Source organism: Ceratina calcarata, unplaced genomic scaffold, assembly GCF_001652005.2.
Source record: "Ceratina calcarata isolate Rehan_Ccalc_2016 unplaced genomic scaffold, ASM165200v1 scaffold476, whole genome shotgun sequence".
Lineage (NCBI taxonomy): Eukaryota > Metazoa > Arthropoda > Insecta > Hymenoptera > Apidae > Ceratina > Ceratina calcarata.
The window spans coordinates 621-22,498 of record NW_017171786.1 but is presented as its reverse complement, the minus strand read 5'-3'; the positions used below and the strand labels follow the sequence as shown (position 1 = coordinate 22,498).

The 21,878-nt window shown below is 37.8% G+C and overlaps 1 protein-coding gene across 1 annotated transcript in view; it reads right to left on the bottom strand.

The window, feature by feature from the left end:
* The window catches only part of LOC108627534 (luciferin 4-monooxygenase), a 20,716-nt gene extending 2,250 nt beyond the window's left edge, over window positions 1-18,466 (bottom strand). The window contains exons 1-8 of the mRNA XM_026815640.1: window positions 18,167-18,466; window positions 10,576-10,720; window positions 9,998-10,205; window positions 9,288-9,621; window positions 8,384-8,678; window positions 7,899-8,235; window positions 919-1,122; window positions 4-47 (exon numbers count right to left, since the gene is read on the bottom strand). Of these exons, the coding sequence (XP_026671441.1) occupies window positions 4-47; window positions 919-1,122; window positions 7,899-8,235; window positions 8,384-8,678; window positions 9,288-9,621; window positions 9,998-10,205; window positions 10,576-10,683 (1,530 nt within the window). The 5' untranslated portion in view covers window positions 10,684-10,720; window positions 18,167-18,466. The remainder of the gene's footprint in view (window positions 1-3; window positions 48-918; window positions 1,123-7,898; window positions 8,236-8,383; window positions 8,679-9,287; window positions 9,622-9,997; window positions 10,206-10,575; window positions 10,721-18,166) is intronic.
* Window positions 18,467-21,878: the final 3,412 nt, after the last annotated feature.

The following is a 21,878-nucleotide window of genomic DNA, read 5'->3' as shown; positions in this document are numbered from 1 at the left end:
AACGAATTTGACTCCAGCTCTTAGCCACTGTTGAGGCGACATGCTCTCTGGAAAATTAATAAACAATTATAAAATTTAACCTAAAATTACTGTAAAAATATTATATAATTAAAATGCAAAACATAATATATATTCATAGTTTAATCTTATTTAATTGAAATGTATTAATTTAACCAGTTTTGTCCTATGTACGACTTACTGCTCTGTATCTAATCCTGGCATAATTAAAAACTCAAAATTCTGAAAAAGCTTATAATTTAACAAATCAATGAACCAATCAATTAGTGAACTAATAAATCAATGAATCAATAAATCAATGAATCATTAAATCAGTAAATCAGTCACTCAATCAATCAATCACACATTAAATCAGGCAAACGATTAGTTAGTGAATCAGTCATTCAAACATTAAATTAGCTATACAATCAGTTAGTGAATCAATCAGTCAGTCAGTTAGTTAATTGGCCTAATAGACAATCATTTAATCATTAAATCATGCACAGCGATGGACCTAAAAGACGGTAGCATGAGGTAGGGTTTTAGACGAGGAGGTGCGTGATTTAAGAGGCTGAGAAGGGAAAAAATTGCTGGTCAGACGTTAGCGCCATCTATAACATTCCGCGGTCTACTTAGGATCTGTTGCACAGCTTCGCGCATGCCCATTGTTTGCATGGCCATGTGAGCATGCGCATATCTATCTATAATACGTATTTTCAACTGTAGGGTGCACTAAAAATAGCCGGAACTTGTAGGGTGCACCACAATATGACCAGCAATTTGCTGCATGGGGAGGGATGCGCATGTGCCCATGGGTCCCATGGGTCTGCACTCCTCCTCACGCCTTATCGCGACAATGCTCCGACCTTTAGGTCCATGATGCACAGCTGTATGTTCTATGGTAGATTTGTAGTTACTCACTCTTAGCGAATTCAATCATGTCATTGGCTGTTAAATTTTTCCCAGGTTGCCTCACGATGACTGCCATTGGAAGTTCCCCGGCGGCTAAGTCAGGCTTGCCAATCACCGCGACGTCCTTCACACCTGGGTGAGTTAGCAACACAGCTTCTATTTCCGATGGCGACACCTGATGCCCTTTGTATTTTATTAATTCCTTTATTCTGCCTGCAAATTGATTATACATATTTATGATTTCCTATACTTGTATAATTGATATTTAATGATAGTCACTTGGATTCAAAAAAGATGATGAAGAAATTGGAAATGTACGATGTATGAGAAATATTAGGGGATTTTTCAGATTTTTAAACACAAATTGAAGAATTCCCCTAGGAAAATGCTAAGTTTTTATTGGAAATGAATCCTAATATCAGCGTAAATTCATACGAATTTCTGATGTGCAATTCTGTTTAGTGACGATGATGTTTTATCTTATTTGATCGATAATGTCAATGGGTTCTTCATTAACAAAACCCAACTGTTCCAAATCGTAGGAGTCATTATTTAATATCTTCCATTCTACTGGATGAAAAATATAGAAAAATTCAAGGAGACGTCCATAGGTCTTATGTTTGGTATTTTCTCATAATCAGAATTTTTGAATGAAAATTTCATTTTCAAGAATTCGTTTCCGTTGACGGACATTGAGAGTATAATTTTCATTTACAAGCGTTCGTGCCATATTTCCGCACTAGATTTAGTCACTTTGTCTGCTACGCACGCCTGTTGTGATTCTTGTCGAACAAAATATAAATCGCCTTCGCGATCCGCAAGTAATACGACCTGTTTTTGAGAGTCTCTTACGACCGCTTGATTTTTGGAAAAAAGGATTTCATTACCTTTATCGACGATTTTAGAAACGGATAACAAATTCACTCTCAAACTCGGAACGAGCAAAGTATCCTTAAGCTTGAAAGATTGCTCGACTTCACCATTTGAGGCTGACAACCGAACAGAACCTTTTCCGGTTACTTGCGTCACTGCATCGCTTGCTAGTTTGAGTCCACCATTTGTCTCTTCTGACTCAATGAACAAATTTTTATCGTTACACAGATGAGACGTGCAGCCACTGTCAAGACACCATTTGGACGGTGATGCACTGTTCGTCGACGATTGTAAACACTCTACAATAAGTGTCTGTTCGACAACATTCGCCTTTTGGGAGGCTGTCTTCCTCTTCGCGAAACAGTTCGCTGTTTTGTGACCAACCTTGTGACGATAACCACACTTATATTTGATGCGTTTGTCGTTCAAAATTTATTTGCTGCTGTTCTGTGTGTCAGCACTGGCGTGTGGTTTTCGCGATTGTCCGCCAGGAGGGCCATGCCTTGCAAACATGGCGCCGTTGTCGTCATCTTTCTCCTTCTGTTTCCTTGTATCATCTATTTCGATGATTTTTATACGCAAAGAATCGGGATCGGGTAAATCGTCCCTGGATAGCATCGCGATGCGAAAAGTCTCGAAACTAGCCGGTAGACTGTTCAAAATCATCACGGTGAGCAGATCGCCGTTGATTTCGACGTTCATGGCTTGAAGCTTATCGATGGCGTCATAGAATTGCGTCAGATGCGTTCGAACGTCCATTTCTTCTGCCATTTTCTGTTGCGTGATTTGATTCAGCAATGCTGCCTTTTTTGCAGGACCCTTCGATGCATAGACAGTTTCCAATTTTCTCCACACATCATTTGATGTCACGCATCCACGAATTTGTTTCAGCTCCAACGGTGAAATCGAGAGAACGAGCATTCCGAGCTTTGCGATCCGCTGCAATCCATTCCTTGTGTTGAGCTTCCGATCTTTGGCGTGCTTCGCCTTCACCGGTTACTACTGGCATCGGTATATCGCCCGAAACGTACGACCACGTGTCGTTTTTTATTAAAAGAGCTTCCACTTGAATTCGCCACGTGTCATAATTATCACGCGTAAGCGCTTCTATTCGCGTGGAGTTTACAGTATTCATTTTCAATTTGTTCGCGTGTCACTGGGTCGAAGAATTTTCGAGAACGTTCTTTATGTTACGTATATCACACAAAAGAAAAATCTACTTCAATACCCGTAGTGCCTGGGCCCATAACCTATTGAGCAAATGGCAGGGCAGGAATTACGAACGATAAAATGAAAAGAAATATACTTTATTAGAAACTGACCGTTGTGAGTGTTCGGATCAGACTGACCAAGAAGGCGCAGTATACATAGTGGTTATGGAGAGGGCGCACTTAACCATAAGACAAAAAATGTTAGATGGCTCCACAGTGTGAAGAAACACGGAACAATTGTCTCTTCAACACTCTCCCTCAATTTTACCGTGTTTATCACAACGAAATACACCTAGACCAAAAATACACTTTTCATGTTTCGCACGAGGAAGTGCTTTTGTCAGAACATCGGCCAACATTGACTCGGTGGACAAGTACTCCAGTACGATCGGATGATCCCGGAGAACTTGGCGTATAAAATGATGGCGCACATCTATATGCTTAGTTCTCGCGTGGAAAAGTGGATTATGCGCTAGTTTTTGAGCCCCTTGATTGTCGTTGTACAGCTTGAGTCGAGCAAAGTTTTGAAGGCCTAGCTCTTTAAGAAATCCTAAAAGATGGACACCTTGTTTTGCGGCATCGCTGATGGCCATGTACTCCGCTTCCGTTGAGGATAGAGCAGTCGTACGTTGCTTCTTGGATTCCCAAGCGACAACCGAACCTGCGAGAACAAAGGCAGATCCAGTGAAAGATCTCCGGTCGATAGTACAGTTCCCCCAATCGGCATCGACATAACCAATCAGTGTTCTTTGGCTCTTCTGGTAGACGAGACCGTGAGTTTTAGTCCCCTTGAGATAACGAAGAATCCTCTTTGCGGCCAGCCAATGAGTCTTCTGATAGTTGCAGTTGAATTGGCTTAGCACACTCACAGCATGTGAGATATCGGGCCGTGTCGCCAAAGCAATGTACATCAGGGCACCGATGAGTTCTCGAAACGGGAAGTCCGAACCCACGTTCTTATTCTCCATTTCTTCTGTAGTTAATTTAGCTCCAACCACCAGCGGTGTTTTCACAGGTTTGCAATTTTCCATGTTGAATCTCTTCAGAACCTCCTCGATATAGCGTTCCTGAGACAACGTCAGACTCTCCCTTGCTCGAGAGATCTGAATACCGAGGCAGTATTTAGCCATTCCGATGTCTCTCATCGAAAACCTCTTGGATAACTGAGATTTGATTTCCTCAGCACGTGTTGGATCATTCGATGCAATTAGAATGTCGTCAACGTACACCAGTACAATCGTTATGCTTTTCTTCCTTTGATCAACATATACACAAGGATCTGCATTTGTAGGCACCTACCCGATCTTGTCAAAAGCTTCATTTAGTTTTATGTACCAGCGACGACCAGCTTGACGAAGTCCGTATAAGGCCTTCTTGAGCTTGCATGTGTATGCTCCGTTCAAAAGACGCTGCAGCATCACCTTTGCCTTGTCCGCAACGATGCTATTTTTCTCTCGGTGAATGATTTCTCTGAGCATCTCATCCAGGAGATCCGGAGAACTCATATAAATATCAGTGTCGATGTCTCCATTGAGATAAGCGGTTGTGATGTCCAACTGAAAAACATCAAGATTAAGCTCCACAGACAATGCCATCAACAACCGAAAAGAGTCGAGTCTGGCTACAGGTGCGAAAGTGTCGTGGAAATCTATTCCAGGTCTCTGCGTGAACCCTTTGGCTACGAGTCTGGCCTTTCGACGTTCCAGACTACCATCAGCATCGTATATATTTCGAAGCACGAACCTACAACGCACAACTTCTTCGCCGTCAGGCTTATTGACCAGCTCCCAAGTATCGTTAGCAACGAGACTTTTAATTTCAGAATAGATAGCTTCTTTCCATTCGTCAGCATCCGGGCCATTCAGAGCCTTAGAGAGCGGCATCTCAGATGCATTTATTGCGAAATTTGCGTCATGCCACTCCACTTCGTCATCATCACTCGGCGATTGATGATTGCGATTTGGATTCGTATTCCAAGAAGCTTCGTTTGTGGAATCCTCGTCTCCGTCATTCGATCTGGCGCTGTCTTCGTTAATCCTGACTCTTGCAGCACGACTTCTAGTGATACTACCACCTTCAACATGTTCTTCCGTAGCGTGATCAAGTGCACCTGGTACCTGACAATATACCTTCGACGGGCGACCGCGATTTCCGGTACGTACAATACGTGGCCTACCTCGACCGCGTACCGCCGATACGGTAGAACTACTGGTAATTTGATCATTACTGGTTTCTAAATGAGCTCCCGAATTTGTTGCAGAATTATCCGCCAATCCTTCATCATCGTTTGATGCATCACACGCAATACGCTGATTGGAAAAAATCTCAATACTTTGGCCTTCCGAAAATCCCTCATTATCTGACACGAATTCCTCGAACTCTGTTTCCGGCTCGAATTCGTTTAAGAATCTTACATCACGCGACGCTACGACCCTTTTTTCACCCGGAATCCAAATGCGATAGGCTTTTCTTTCCTCCGAATAACCAACAAAGATCCCTTGCTTCGATCTCTTGTCAAATTTTCCTTTATTCGGCGTTTTGTCAAGAACGAAAGCTTTGATGCCAAAGATTTTGAAATAACCTATGAAAGGACGTTTTCCGGTCCATTTTTGATACGGTGTGCCTTCGCTCAAACTTCGCGTTACACATCTATTTTGAATGTGGCAAGCTGTGGCGATTGCTTCTGCCCAAAAAGAAGAAGGAAGTCCCGACTGCAGAAGCATGCATCGCGCGGATTCCACTAGCGTTCTGTTTTTACACCGTTGACACCGTTTTGTTGTGGTGTATGCACCGTGGTCAAGCGACGACGGATTCCGGAACTTTTGAGAACATTGTCCATAGCTTCATTACAATATTCCTTGCCATTGTCGGACTGGAGGGCTTTGATTTTGTGTCCTGTCTGTGTCTCCGCAAAGTTTTTGAACTCAACGAACCTGGAAAGTACATCACTCTTGTTTCGAATAAAGTAAACGGTACAATAACGACTATAATCGTCGATGAAAGTTACAATATATTGTGCACCGCCTTGTGATTCTATACGCATGGGTCCGCAAACGTCACTGTGAATGATTTCGAGCAATGCGCGAGAACGTTCGGTTCGCGATTGAAACGGTAAGCGTGTCAATTTCCCGGTCAAACACACCTCACACGCACGCATATTTGCAACGCCAGTAAAATTCAAACCGGACGCAATTTGTTTGTTTTTCATCAGGTTCACGTCATTTGCGTTCAAGTGTCACAAGCGTTCGTGCCATATTTCCGCACTAGATTTAGTCACTTTGTCTGCTACGCACGCCTGTTGTGATTCTTGTCGAACAAAATATAAATCGCCTTCGCGATCCGCAAGTAATACGACCTGTTTTTGAGAGTCTCTTACGACCACTTGATTTTTGGAAAAAAGGATTTCATTACCTTTATCGACGATTTTAGAAACGGATAACAAATTCACTCTCAAACTCGGAACGAGCAAAGTATCCTTAAGCTTGAAAGATTGCTCGACTTCACCATTTGAGGCTGACAACCGAACAGAACCTTTTCCGGTTACTTGCGTCACTGCATCGCTTGCTAGTTTGAGTCCACCATTTGTCTCTTCTGACTCAATGAACAAATTTTTATCGTTACACAGATGAGACGTGCAGCCACTGTCAAGACACCATTTGGACGGTGATGCACTGTTCGTCGACGATTGTAAACACTCTACAATAAGTGTCTGTTCGACAACATTCGCCTTTTGGGAGGCTGTCTTCCTCTTCGCGAAACAGTTCGCTGTTTTGTGACCAACCTTGTGACGATAACCACACTTATATTTGATGCGTTTGTCGTTCAAAATTTATTTGCTGCTGTTCTGTGTGTCAGCACTGGCGTGTGGTTTTCGCGATTGTCCGCCAGGAGGGCCATGCCTTGCAAACATGGCGCCGTTGTCGTCATCTTTCTCCTTCTGTTTCCTTGTATCATCTATTTCGATGATTTTTATACGCAAAGAATCGGGATCGGGTAAATCGTCCCTGGATAGCATCGCGATGCGAAAAGTCTCGAAACTAGCCGGTAGACTGTTCAAAATCATCACGGTGAGCAGATCGCCGTTGATTTCGACGTTCATGGCTTGAAGCTTATCGATGGCGTCATAGAATTGCGTCAGATGCGTTCGAACGTCCATTTCTTCTGCCATTTTCTGTTGCGTGATTTGATTCAGCAATGCTGCCTTTTTTGCAGGACCCTTCGATGCGTAGACAGTTTCCAATTTTCTCCACACATCATTTGATGTCACGCATCCACGAATTTGTTTCAGCTCCAACGGTGAAATTGAGAGAACGAGGTCTGATTTCGCTTTGCGATCCGCTGCAATCCATTCCTTGTGTCGAGCTTCCGATCTTTGGCGTGCTTCGCCTTCACCGGTTACTACTGGCATCGGTATATCGCCCGAAACGTACGACCACGTGTCGTTTTTTATTAAAAGAGCTTCCACTTGAATTCGCCACGTGTCATAATTATCACGCGTAAGCGCTTCTATTCGCGTGGAGTTTACAGTATTCATTTTCAATTTGTTCGCGTGTCACTGGGTCGAAGAATTTTCGAGAACGTTCTTTATGTTACGTATATCACACAAAAGAAAAATCTACTTCAATACCCGTAGTGCCTGGGCCCATAACCTATTGAGCAAATGGCAGGGCAGGAATTACGAACGATAAAATGAAAAGAAATATACTTTATTAGAAACTGACCGTTGTGAGTGTTCGGATCAGACTGACCAAGAAGGCGCAGTATACATAGTGGTTATGGAGAGGGCGCACTTAACCATAAGACAAAAAATGTTAGATGGCTCCACAGTGTGAGGAAACACGGAAGAATTGTCTGTTCAACAGAATTTTAACGTAAGATAGAAAAGGAATTTTTGAAAATATTCACCAGTGATGTAGAGCAGTCCGTTTTCGTCAAAATATCCTAGATCCCCAGAATGTAGCCACTTATCTTTGTCAATCGTGTCAGCAGTGGCCTTTGGATTTTTGAAGTATCCCACCATAACTTGGTCGCCTTTTAGGCAAACTTCTCCAATTTTCCTGGGTGGTAGAGCGGCGCCTGTGATCGTGTCCACTATTTTACCTTTGAATCCGGGCATTATTGGGCCTACAGTGTCGTCAATGCACGATCTCTCACTTAGATTTGTGATGATACTCAGTTCTGTCATTCCATAACCGTTGCGGACGTATTTTATTCCCGTTAACCTTTTGACATCGTCAGAAACCTTAGAAAAATGGGAAATTTTGAGATTTTAATTCAATTTTGAAATCATATATCGAACTTGATTCGTTTTTGAAATTGTAGATCGATTTTGATTCGTTTTTAAAACTTAAACTCTACATTAATTTCTTTAAACTAACGAAAATACTTACGTCCTTCGGCAATGGTGCAGCCCCGCAAAGAATTTCTCTGACACTCCCAAAATTATAATTCTTCAACCTAGGATGTTTCGCCATTGCTACCAAAATTGGTGGTACGATTGGCAACATAGTAACCTTATATTTTTCAATGGTAGCCAGAAAATCGTCCATATTGAATTTCCTCATAAGGCAAATGGCTGCACCCGCGTCTATACTTGTTATTATCATACCAACGGCATAGCCATGAAATAGTGGAAGGAACAACAGTGTTCGGTCCCCATTTCTAAGTTCCAACAATGATGGCGTCCTACTAAGTGTTGTTCATTTACAGTAGCGAATGATAACAGAGAAAATTTTATTTTTGAGTTTATACAATTTTTGAATTCTTATTCTCATTTATTAACATTAATATTGCACATTTTGTGTTTCATTAATATTTGTGTCCAATTTTGAATTTAAATATTGCAGTTAAATTTTTATATGGCATCAGAATTTTAAAATGACAACAGAATTTCTATTTAATTAAAAAATGGGGGACGATGCAATTGAAATTCATTTTTCGAATTGATATAATATGTATTAATGGATTTATTTTAGTTTTGGGTTTCATTTTCAATATTTTAAAATGGCGGACATTAGCAAAGAAATTCTCGTCTTTCTTAGTTGATAGAATCATAACTTAATATTATATTAATTAATTCAATTGAAATTGATTGAATTGATATAACTATAATTTATTAACATTATTGTTGCATATTTCGTGTTTTATTTATTTCCATAATTAATACTGAATTTAAACATAAAAATCAATTTTGCAATTCGTTGTTAATGTTTCAAAATTGTGAATAATTTTAGGATGGCGATCAATTTCAAATGGACGCATGATTCTAAAGTCCTTATTCGCATTCTCACTCACCTAAAGCTGTAAATGAACGTGACTAAATTTTTGTGCGACAGCATCACGCCTTTCGGAAAACCAGTAGTGCCGCTGGAACAAAAAATGGCAGCCACTCGCCTGGCATTATCGTCGATGAATTGAGGCACGAAATGTTCAAAATTGACTGCGTCTTTCTGTTTCTCCAAAATTTGCCTCACTGTTATTATGTTTTTGTTAAGTGGCTGATCCTCCAATTGGATGATCTTCAAATTCCAGTTTAGGGTAGCTGCGATTTTTGATAGCAAGGCCTCCGTTTTTTGGGAAACGAAAATTATTTTGGGTTGGTATAGTTCCAACATGCGTCTAAACTCTCCTGTTTGGAACAAAATTTTTTAATCACATTGGTGTTTATGTAATGTCGATTAAAATTTTGGAAATTTCATGAAATTTGTACAGTTTCTGTTCTTGGTTTTGTTTCTGAGTTTGGCTAATTTTGACTCAAATTTGAGTTTCCAATTCGATTACAGGATTTTATTTCGTTTTTGACTTGATTTATATTTGATTTTGAAATTGTGTCTCAATTCTGTTAAATGATGGATTTTAAGTTGAATTTGAATCGCTTTTTAATTTTTACTGGATTTTTACTCTTTTTTAGTTTTGATTTTTAACTCAATTTTAGTTCATCTTTATTCTCTCTTAATACATTTTTAGTGCGATTGTTATGGTTGAAATTTAACTCAAAGACTTACTCTCAGTGTAATCTGGATTTAACGGTGCGAACGTGGCACCAGTAAACAAAGCTCCACACAGTGCTACCACATAATTAGGGTGATTTTCACTAGTCACCGAAATTCTGTCCTCCAGTTTGACTCCATAATCCTTCAATGTATTACTCAAAATTATACTTTTTTCCAAAATATCTCTATACGTGTACACTTGGCCAGTTTGAGTGTCGATCTAAAAGATAGAGAAAAAGGGAACACGTTTTAACTAAAACTAATTTAATTAAAACTAAATGAAATACATTTTTTACTTTAAGCCTCATTTATTTATTTATTTATCTACTTATTTACTTATTTATTTACGAAATTACACAATCTAAATACACAAATAAAATATAATAATATTATTCTACAATTATCAATTTTGTTGAAATCTACTTGTTTTTTAAATTATTAGTAATTACTCAATATAAATAAATGAAATTTATTAATAAATAAAGTGACCAATATATGTTAATAATCATAAAAGATAGATAAAATTCTACGAAATTTCAGACGAAATGTCTATTGCAAAATTGTAACTACTGCAACAATTTATGTCCTACTTGAAGGATCTGGCTTGCGTTCGCCCTAAGCTTGTCTAACAAATATTGGCTGAGGGAAACGTTCGGTACGTCGTTTAAAGGTGGAGCATAAACCACGTTCTTCTCCATTCTGCTCCTTTAGTTTCTCCACTAATCACACTTCTACCTAACAAAACAATAAATAGAATATGACAACATTTATAATGAATAAATAATAAATTCCACAGCCATTGACTGGTTTTATTCATGTTCAACTTTTTTTTACAAATTCAGTTCGTAACCGAAAAATCTGAAAAAATTCTACCAATTCTACCATATGAAATACTATATCTGTAAATTTTTTCATAATTTTTCATCTACAGCTAGTAACAACGAAATTGAGCCAGCTACGTGCATGTGTTAGTTTCTTCCAGGAGAACAAAATTCAAAACGAGTAATAAGTATACATCTTATTTTTCCGATGTTTGTTCTGGCAACGGTACTGTTGGATTTTATTATAATTTTGACGTGTCAAAATAAAAAGAATTTTAATGTAGGTGGTGGTAATGTGCGTACGTTAACATTATTTTTATTTTGACGCGTCAAAATTATGTTAAAATCCAACAATATCAATGCGAGATCAAGCATCGAAAAAATAAGATGTTGACTTATTACTCGTTTTGAATTTTGTCCCCCTAGGGGAGACTAACACATGCACGTAGCTGGCTCAATTTCGTTGTTACTAGCTGTACCAGAAATGACGAAATTAAATATTTAATATACATATAGCACACTCAATTCAGTTGAGTAACAAACTATCTGAAGGTTATTTTACCCATGCCAACCATAACGCCTTCCGGCGTTGTTGCATGCGTGTTTCCGATACAGTCATGTGTGGTCACAGTTTCGCAATCTTTAACAATCAACATTGTACGTTTAAGTATATGTAGTAACTATAATGAATTATACATATTTACGTTCTCTTATCATAAATACTTGTGCTTATTCATTTAAAAACATCCTGACATTATCTGAAGGTTTGAGAATTTTTAAAGAATTCACTTGGGAGTCGAAAAAATTCAGAAATGATAGCCATATTGTCTAGAACATTTCAGATCTTTTTCATAAATTTCCATTAATTAGAAACACACGAATAAAATATAATATACCTAGTTTGATATTTAAAAATTACATCATTTCGCATTTAAGGATTTTGTCGAACTGAAATGCACCACCAAAAAATGTCGTAAAATTCTGAGAGTTCAACCATACTGTGTAGAATATCTCAGAATTTTTGGGTAACTTCGGATTAATCAAAAGCAAAGAAATGAAATATAATATACCAAGTGTAACATTTAAAAATTGTATAAATGACAGTATATGAACTTTTTTCGAACTGAAATCCTTCACTAAAAAATTTGAGAAAATTCCGAGATGTCATTCATATTGTCTCGAACATCTGAGAATTTTTTGAACGCTTCACATCGAGCTGTGTAGGTGGTAGGTAGCTGCGAAGGTGAAATAGAAATTGTAAACATTCCTCAGGTTCTCACGTATTAAAATAACAGTTAAGGGTGAATCACACGGTCGGCCAGGTATAATAAGTATTCCCTGAGGGGTGTCTAGGCACCCGGAGAATCGCCGGTATGCGTTCCGGTATAGAGCGAGGACACAATCATGGCGGCACGCGTCCCCATACCGTAGGCAACCCTCTCAACCCACCGATTCTCCGGTTCGCCGATTTCCAGGAACGCATCCCGCTGCCCCTGGCTGACGTCGACCCGCCCGTCAATGCGAACAATTAACAATTTAAAAACCTCAACATCCTTCATTTCGCTTATTATTACTGTTTAATGCATTATATTACGATGTTCTGTTTACTACTTTATCTTTCCTGCTAAGATGAATGAAAAATTGTGACAAAATTCAAAGACGTAGTACATAGTACATAATATGGTAGAACTATTACAATATTTCAGATTTGTCGATGTAACTTAAAATAAGAAAACAAATTGACAAACACTAAAAACAATCATATACTTTATATTTAATATCTCTTAAACTAACATGTGCAAAATTTTGAAAAAATTTATAGAAATTATGTTAAATAGTGTACACAAATATGAATTTTTCCAAATTTTTCGTACCATCAATATTCACGGTATAAATTATATTCCCAAGAATAACTGAGCCCTTCTAAACCGACGAGGCCTTTTAGTTCCCTCTGGAAGCTTCAGTTGAAACAGCCTCTCAGCCGCCGTGCCCCCCCCCCTTTCCCCAAAGCAAGGCTATTATCTTAAGTAAGCAGGCTAGCTGCTCGGCCGGGTTCATTCGAGATAAAGTCACATGTTATCAAAATCCCTGCAGCGAGTTACTTCACGAAGAAGACGCGATCCCGTTAATTCCTTTAAGTCTACCCCTGCCGCCCCGCTTGCTTAGCTAGCTCTGAAGAGGGACCAACACCCGAATACCAAACACCAACACAAAAACGAAACGTGTTAGCATTTTTTCTTCACGTTTTGTACGATAGAAATTGGAGGTGGTAATGTTATATATTTTTTGTGATCTTATTCTGCTTTCGGAAAATCTGGAAAAATTTCTGGACGTCAAGTAGGTTGTGAAGAACGACTCAGAATTTTTTTATTACTTGGTATTAATTAGAAGTACAGAAACCAAATCGTGTATAGCAAGTTTGATATTTAAAAATTGTATAACTTGGTAATGAGGAAGTTCTTTCGAATTGAAGTCCTAACAAAAAAATTTAGGAAGATTTTAAAAGTTCAACCATATTGTGTAGAATATCTCAGAACTTTTGCGTAACTTCGGAATGATTAGAAGTAGAGAGAGAAAATATAGTATACTAAGGTTATTGTGTAAGAATAGTATGTATAAGTGATGATATAGGAATTTTTCTCTAATTGGAATCCTTCACGAACAAATCTAGAAAAATTCCGAGAAGTCAATCGTCTTGCATAGAATATATCAGTTTTTTTCATCCGTTTACATTCACTAGAAGTGTAGAAATAAAATAGAGTATACTATGTACAGTATTCGAGATTAGTACAAGTGAATATACAGGGTATCCCAGAAAAAGTGTCAGAGCCGAAAAGGAGTGATTCTGGAGGTGATTTTGAACAACAATTTTCTTTGGTAAAATAGAAAGTGAGTCATGGTTTTTGAATTATTGATGAAAAATACTGACCAATGAGAGTACGCTTAGGGTCTGCCATGGGTAGGTTGGCTCGGATCGTGACGCTCGGCCGTGGCTCAGGGATCTCAGAATTTATCCCGCACGGCTCGCTTCCCCTTTTTTTTGCCCGTATTTCGATCCCCACTAATATTCTCCTCATGTGCGTTCGCGAAGCGAACCCATCAAGTACCAGTCCCCACCATGGTCGTGTCGTCCCCACTTTCCGGCCGAGGGATAAATTCTGAGATGATGCCGTGGCTTAGTGCGGACCTTATAGGTGTTTTGATTGGTCAGTGTTTTTCGTTAATAATTTAAAAACCATGCCTCACTTTGCATTTTGGCGAAGGAAATTGTTGTTCAGAAACACTTACAGAATCACCTCTCTTTGGTTCTAACACTTTTTCTGGGATACCCTCTATAGGAATTTTCTATAGTTCAAAGCCTTCACCAAAAAATTTGACAAAATTCTAACAATTGTATTTATTTATTTTTCAAAATTTTGGGTCCACTGGAGATAGAGATATTAAATATTTTAATAAAAAGAATCATTTCTAATCTTCCATTTGACATGAAAAGCTGAACAAATTATGATTTTTCTATCTTATCAAATGGTAGCTTCCTGAATTTTCTCAGTATTCTTCATTTACTTTTGTACGAGTTAAAATTATAATCTACATAGTTTAAGTATTAAGTATTGTAAGTTTATTTAATTTTTTTGCATTTTTAATATTGACTCAAAAGATCTGAAAATTGTATCTATTAACATCTCTGAATTTTACCAAAATTTTTGGTCGACTGGAATGAGCCAAATTAAGTCTTACAATAATAAAATCGAAGAATTAGTTTTTAATGTCTTTGCAATGTTTGTGTTGATTTTACAAATCTGAAAAAATTCGAGGCCATGTGATTCGCTGGAATTTTTTCCAGGTCGCCGTTATTTATCGTTCGAGCTCGATGAACGTCATTTAAAATTTCGATGTAAATTAATTTAAGGGCGGGACCGGAAGGTTGGAACGGGTCTCCCCGGTTAATGGTTTGGAAAATGAAGTTCTTGTAGCTTGGCCCGTGAGAGAGAATCCTCGTCCCCTTTATTTCGCTCTTATTCGTTTCACCCTTAAGCCGCTTTCACACCGGGACTTGCCTGATTCGTTTTTCTCATTTTAATACCTGCGAGGACGATTTAATCCCTTCTGCCCCGGTGTGTGAAACATCATGAAAAAAATTGTACATAGTACATAATATGGTAGAACTATTACAATATTTCAGATTTGTCGATGTAACTTAAAATAAGAAAACAAATTGACAAACACTAAAAACAATCATATACTTTATATTTAATATCTCTTAAACTAACATGTGCAAAATTTTGAAAAAATTTATAGAAATTATGTTAAATAGTGTACACAAATATGAATTTTTCCAAATTTTTCGTACCATCAATATTCACGGTATAAATTATATTCCCAAGAATAACTGAGCCCTTCTAAACCGACGAGGCCTTTTAGTTCCCTCTGGAAGCTTCAGTTGAAACAGCCTCTCAGCCGCCGTGCCCCCCCCCCTTTCCCCAAAGCAAGGCTATTATCTTAAGTAAGCAGGCTAGCTGCTCGGCCGGGTTCATTCGAGATAAAGTCACATGTTATCAAAATCCCTGCAGCGAGTTACTTCACGAAGAAGACGCGATCCCGTTAATTCCTTTAAGTCTACCCCTGCCGCCCCGCTTGCTTAGCTAGCTCTGAAGAGGGACCAACACCCGAATACCAAACACCAACACAAAAACGAAACGTGTTAGCATTTTTTCTTCACGTTTTGTACGATAGAAATTGGAGGTGGTAATGTTATATATTTTTTGTGATCTTATTCTGCTTTCGGAAAATCTGGAAAAATTTCTGGACGTCAAGTAGGTTGTGAAGAACGACTCAGAATTTTTTTATTACTTGGTATTAATTAGAAGTACAGAAACCAAATCGTGTATAGCAAGTTTGATATTTAAAAATTGTATAACTTGGTAATGAGGAAGTTCTTTCGAATTGAAGTCCTAACAAAAAAATTTAGGAAGATTTTAAAAGTTCAACCATATTGTGTAGAATATCTCAGAACTTTTGCGTAACTTCGGAATGATTAGAAGTAGAGAGAGAAAATATAGTATACTAAGGTTATTGTGTAAGAATAGTATGTATAAGTGATGATATAGGAATTTTTCTCTAATTGGAATCCTTCACGAACAAATCTAGAAAAATTCCGAGAAGTCAATCGTCTTGCATAGAATATATCAGTTTTTTTCATCCGTTTACATTCACTAGAAGTGTAGAAATAAAATAGAGTATACTATGTACAGTATTCGAGATTAGTACAAGTGAATATACAGGGTATCCCAGAAAAAGTGTCAGAGCCGAAAAGGAGTGATTCTGGAGGTGATTTTGAACAACAATTTTCTTTGGTAAAATAGAAAGTGAGTCATGGTTTTTGAATTATTGATGAAAAATACTGACCAATGAGAGTACGCTTAGGGTCTGCCATGGGTAGGTTGGCTCGGATCGTGACGCTCGGCCGTGGCTCAGGGATCTCAGAATTTATCCCGCACGGCTCGCTTCCCCTTTTTTTTGCCCGTATTTCGATCCCCACTAATATTCTCCTCATGTGCGTTCGCGAAGCGAACCCATCAAGTACCAGTCCCCACCATGGTCGTGTCGTCCCCACTTTCCGGCCGAGGGATAAATTCTGAGATGATGCCGTGGCTTAGTGCGGACCTTATAGGTGTTTTGATTGGTCAGTGTTTTTCGTTAATAATTTAAAAACCATGCCTCACTTTGCATTTTGGCGAAGGAAATTGTTGTTCAGAAACACTTACAGAATCACCTCTCTTTGGTTCTAACACTTTTTCTGGGATACCCTCTATAGGAATTTTCTATAGTTCAAAGCCTTCACCAAAAAATTTGACAAAATTCTAACAATTGTATTTATTTATTTTTCAAAATTTTGGGTCCACTGGAGATAGAGATATTAAATATTTTAATAAAAAGAATCATTTCTAATCTTCCATTTGACATGAAAAGCTGAACAAATTATGATTTTTCTATCTTATCAAATGGTAGCTTCCTGAATTTTCTCAGTATTCTTCATTTACTTTTGTACGAGTTAAAATTATAATCTACATAGTTTAAGTATTAAGTATTGTAAGTTTATTTAATTTTTTTGCATTTTTAATATTGACTCAAAAGATCTGAAAATTGTATCTATTAACATCTCTGAATTTTACCAAAATTTTTGGTCGACTGGAATGAGCCAAATTAAGTCTTACAATAATAAAATCGAAGAATTAGTTTTTAATGTCTTTGCAATGTTTGTGTTGATTTTACAAATCTGAAAAAATTCGAGGCCATGTGATTCGCTGGAATTTTTTCCAGGTCGCCGTTATTTATCGTTCGAGCTCGATGAACGTCATTTAAAATTTCGATGTAAATTAATTTAAGGGCGGGACCGGAAGGTTGGAACGGGTCTCCCCGGTTAATGGTTTGGAAAATGAAGTTCTTGTAGCTTGGCCCGTGAGAGAGAATCCTCGTCCCCTTTATTTCGCTCTTATTCGTTTCACCCTTAAGCCGCTTTCACACCGGGACTTGCCTGATTCGTTTTTCTCATTTTAATACCTGCGAGGACGATTTAATCCCTTCTGCCCCGGTGTGTGAAACATCATGAAAAAAATTAAGGACGTCACTGACTATTAGATACGACTTTCAGAATTTTTTCATATTTTCTGGACAATTTTAAAATCAGAAAAAAATTTATGAAGATTAGAAATGATTTATTTAATATAATATTTAATTTCTATAATTCCAATAGACTAAAAATTTTGAAAAAAATCAGGGATGCTACTGCATATGAGGTATAAACCACAAAAATTTTCAATTTGATCATTGTAATTTGACAGAATATGTTTAGCGTCTTGAAGAGGGGTGCATAGAATAACAACACTTTAGATATTAATTGAACATTAATATGCTTTAATATAAAAGAAAAGAAAACACATTTTACATTCACTCTGTGACATAGCCGATATGCGCCTCGTGTTCGACTGCCTTTCACAGCCACCAAACTCGCCACTAGAGGCATGGTCATCGACCTACATCGATATCTATCCAACATAATTTATTCGGATAATTCTAATAAACCAAAATTTTTCAAAAAATTTATGAACTATTTTTGCGAATTCTTTCAAGTATTTTGTTTTCTAAATATAACGATTTAAAAATATTTAACTCGCCAGCCTCGATTCCTATTGTTTAAATAATTGCTTATTTGTTTAGTTTTTTTGCTTCTGTTGTATAGAAAATTACGAAAAAATTCAGAGACAGGATAACACATCAGACTAATTTTTCAGAATTTTTTCAAATTTTTCTTTTACAAAACGAGTTAAAAAAATATTATAAACTTGTGTGTACAACTCACCTTCTTTGTATCTTTTTCTTCAAATAATTATTTAGGTATATAATTACTTGTTTAATAATTGTTCATTCCTAATCTCTTGTTATCCTCTTGCAACAATTAACACAACAAAACCGATAATTATTAATCCAAATATTATAATTATTAATTAAAAATTCATAGACAACTAATTATTTATTCAAATGATGTGAGTTAACTATCATTAATCACTGCACGTAATGAAAGCTTCCTAATCAATTGCTCGTATATTTATACTGCTGGTAATATAAATCGTGTTTGTTATACAAGTTTGAAACGTGAACTGAACGTCGCCGAGCTGAAGAAACGTAAGAGGAAAGTTTATTTAAATTCCGATTTATCTCGCGATGCAAGTCATCATGTCGTCTGACCTTGAGTATCTGAATTGATTATTCTATCAATTGGTCAATAATTAAGCTTTTATATCTATGATTTAAAGGATTTAGAAGACTTAGAAACGAGGATTAGTAGTAAAAGTTGTTATTTAATTGGGAAGTTCTTTTTCTGCTGTTCTGATAAATGAAAGATCAGAGAGATGCTAGCTGGGTAGATGCAAGTCCTTGAATTTTGTTAAATTTTTTCATTAAGACTACAGGGCTCAAAAAATTCTGAACTACTTAGAAGACTTAATCATTAAGGTACATTTCATTTCTTTTTATATCATTGTCGATGCTAAAATCTGTAAAAAATTTAGAGAATTGTTATTTGATTAGATACATCTCCCAAAATGTTTCCAAACTTTTTCATTAATGATTTTTAGAATAAAAAGAAGCATGACGGTTCTCAATATTCAATTTTGCATATTTCTTCCTATAAACTATTTAATTTCTGGACTTTCAGCGAATGAAAAATTCTGAAAAAATTCAGAGAGTCGCTCTTGCACTAGTTCATACATATGGAATTTTTCCATTCTCCAGGCTGCAGTCCAGCAATTAAAATAAACATTTAATCAATGAATAACGACACAGTTTATTTGGTTACTCGATGTTACTCAGCAAGTATCTAGCTAAGTTGATAGAACGCGTGTTTATGGCGGTTACAGATAAGCCTGTGGCTGATAGCCCCGCGTCGAACTTTCTGACCTTGCTTCCACTCTATTTAACTTATTCCCCTTTTCTCACTGTTAACTCCGACCAATGACTGGCATCTTTTCTTATCAAACAGACACAGAACTCGGTACAAGGTACTTGACCTTCGTACAGAAAATCGCTGTCGCAATCGTTGGAATACTGATTTTAATGTTCAGTTTAATTAAATGTAGGGAAATATATGTTAATTATTATTGGAATTTATAGCTACTATTCGGGTTGAGAGAAAATTTTGAAAAACATCAGGTTGGTTCTAGAAGTTTGAAAGATGGTGGATTTTTTCCGATTTTGTCATACGGTGTAATTATAGAAATAAAATGTAATGTAAAATTTTTATTTTTTGATGGATTATAATGTATATGAATTTTTTTCTCAAAAACCAAGGAACCAACTCTAATGATTCTTAAATATATTTGAAATATACTATCCCTCTATTCTCCTAATTTTTTTCGACCTCCTACTGTCAATACTTTTGATTCTATACTTATTTATACAGAAATACAATTATAATAGCAAATTTCAACCTTTCTGAATTTTTTCTCCAAAACCACTTGAGCGATTTCAATAAATCTTTTATATATCTTAGACACAACCCTCCTCTAAGTTCCCTAAAAATTTAAAGTCATTACTATTTAGACCCTTCAAGTTATAACCGAATCCATGGAATCTCCGCTGAGGGAGAATAAAATTTTGCGGTGCGCCGCCTGTCCCAGTTAGTACGCGAAAGCAAATACCGTTTATGAGGAAGTTTTACGGTGGTCCTCCGAGCGGCCACCGTGACGAGGGGGGAGGGGGCGGACGTTTGAATGCCTAGGGGTGCCCGGAGGGCCCGCTTTGTCGCGAACCTCCGAAACCGTTGGCATACTTCGCTCTCAGGACCGTCGGGTATTCCGAATACCCGAGGCAACCGGCAATTCCTGCGCCCGCCGCCGCATACTCGAACCGCGGCTACAGTCAGGCCAATTTGCGAACGCTCTACCTCAAGGACGAATAACTTCGATGTAACTGACTCCAGGCGACAGCGAAAAGAGTCCCGATCTATTTTCTTGTCTTCTTTTAAGGCGATGGGGATAAACAAAAATAAGGGAGTTACAGGGTTGTTAGCGGGATACTCTAGAATATTTTTGGAATTTTTATTGATCTTTTACGGGATAAAAAATATAATGTAGTTTAAGGATTACGCCTTTAACCCTTCCACTGCAACAGATGTATATACAGGATATCCCCGAAAAAGTGTTACAGCCGAAAATGGCAGATTGGGAGGGTCATAGTGAACAACAATTTCCTTTGGCAAAATGCAGAATGAGGCTTAGTTACCGAGTTATTAACGAAAAACACGGACTAATCAGAGCGCTCGGTTGACGCGAGCTCTGACTCGGGAGCGTTGGCTCGAATCCGGTCGCCCGTCCTTTGATGCGTTTGAACAAGCGCTCCGCTCAGTACGAAACGTTTTAAGAAAATAAAGAATAACAAACTACATGAATAACAATGCAAGTGTAGCGACTTTTATTGTTCGTTCGTTATTATGAATAACAATTAATACACTTAATCGTTATTCACATGGAATGGATGGGGAAATGATAGATTGTTGATAATTGATGGATGATAATAGGATAAATGAGGAACTAACAAGTCGCAGGGAATATTGAATTTAAAAGAAAATGCAAAAGCTGTAGAGATTAGACTTACCCATCTATCCGCAAATGCACCTGCTCACACTTGGGTCAGCGTCTTTGCCGCTCACAGGTAGGCTACAGGTGATCTTCTGTCCAGGGAAGGAACCCCGCAATGACAATCCACCGCACGATCACTGTCACTCTACACTTAAAAATTTTAACACACCAAGATTATTGGTCCTACGTTCTATGAATACACGTCTTTGTAAGGAGCCGATTGATTTTTATACACAAACTCAACTTCATTACACCACTGTCACTCTTCACTTAAAAAGTTTCGAACACTTACACTGTTGTTCCTGCACTCTAACATTAAACATCTCGGTCTTAAACCGACGCTCTTTGTATCGGAATCGGCAGATAACCATCTTTGTATTAGGCGAATACTCGGATCATTTCGTAATACTCTGTTGGATTTTTCGGGCTCCATCATTGAGTTAAAGTGCAGGACTCGATACCTTCTGATCCGTCTCTCACAATTTTCCTTCAGGAGAATTTTCCCCACTCGATGGTCAAATTCCTTAGTGAAAATGTTTTTAGCATCCCTGAAAGAAACTCGATCTTCGAGTATCTTCGAGTGCCGAAGGTCGACCCATTGACCCATTGACGTTCTTCTACGAGCAGGTGCACTGACCAACGAAGAAGTAAGTTCAACTCTGATTTTTTTCGCATTTTTCATAATTTTACGTACTCTGTAATTTGTAAATTTCTTATGTATGTATGTTACATTCGTTCGGTGAACGTAATTAACGACTAATCTCTTTCTTTCCTTTCACATTTAATCAATCTGTTAGTTCATTTTTGCATGTAACATTTCTTTCATCCTATGCTCCCGTCACGAGTGCGACGTACGGACGCGATAACGCACGAGGCGGTCACCTCGCTCCTGCCCGCCTTGTATACTCGCGCTCTGATTCGTCGAGAGTTTTTGTT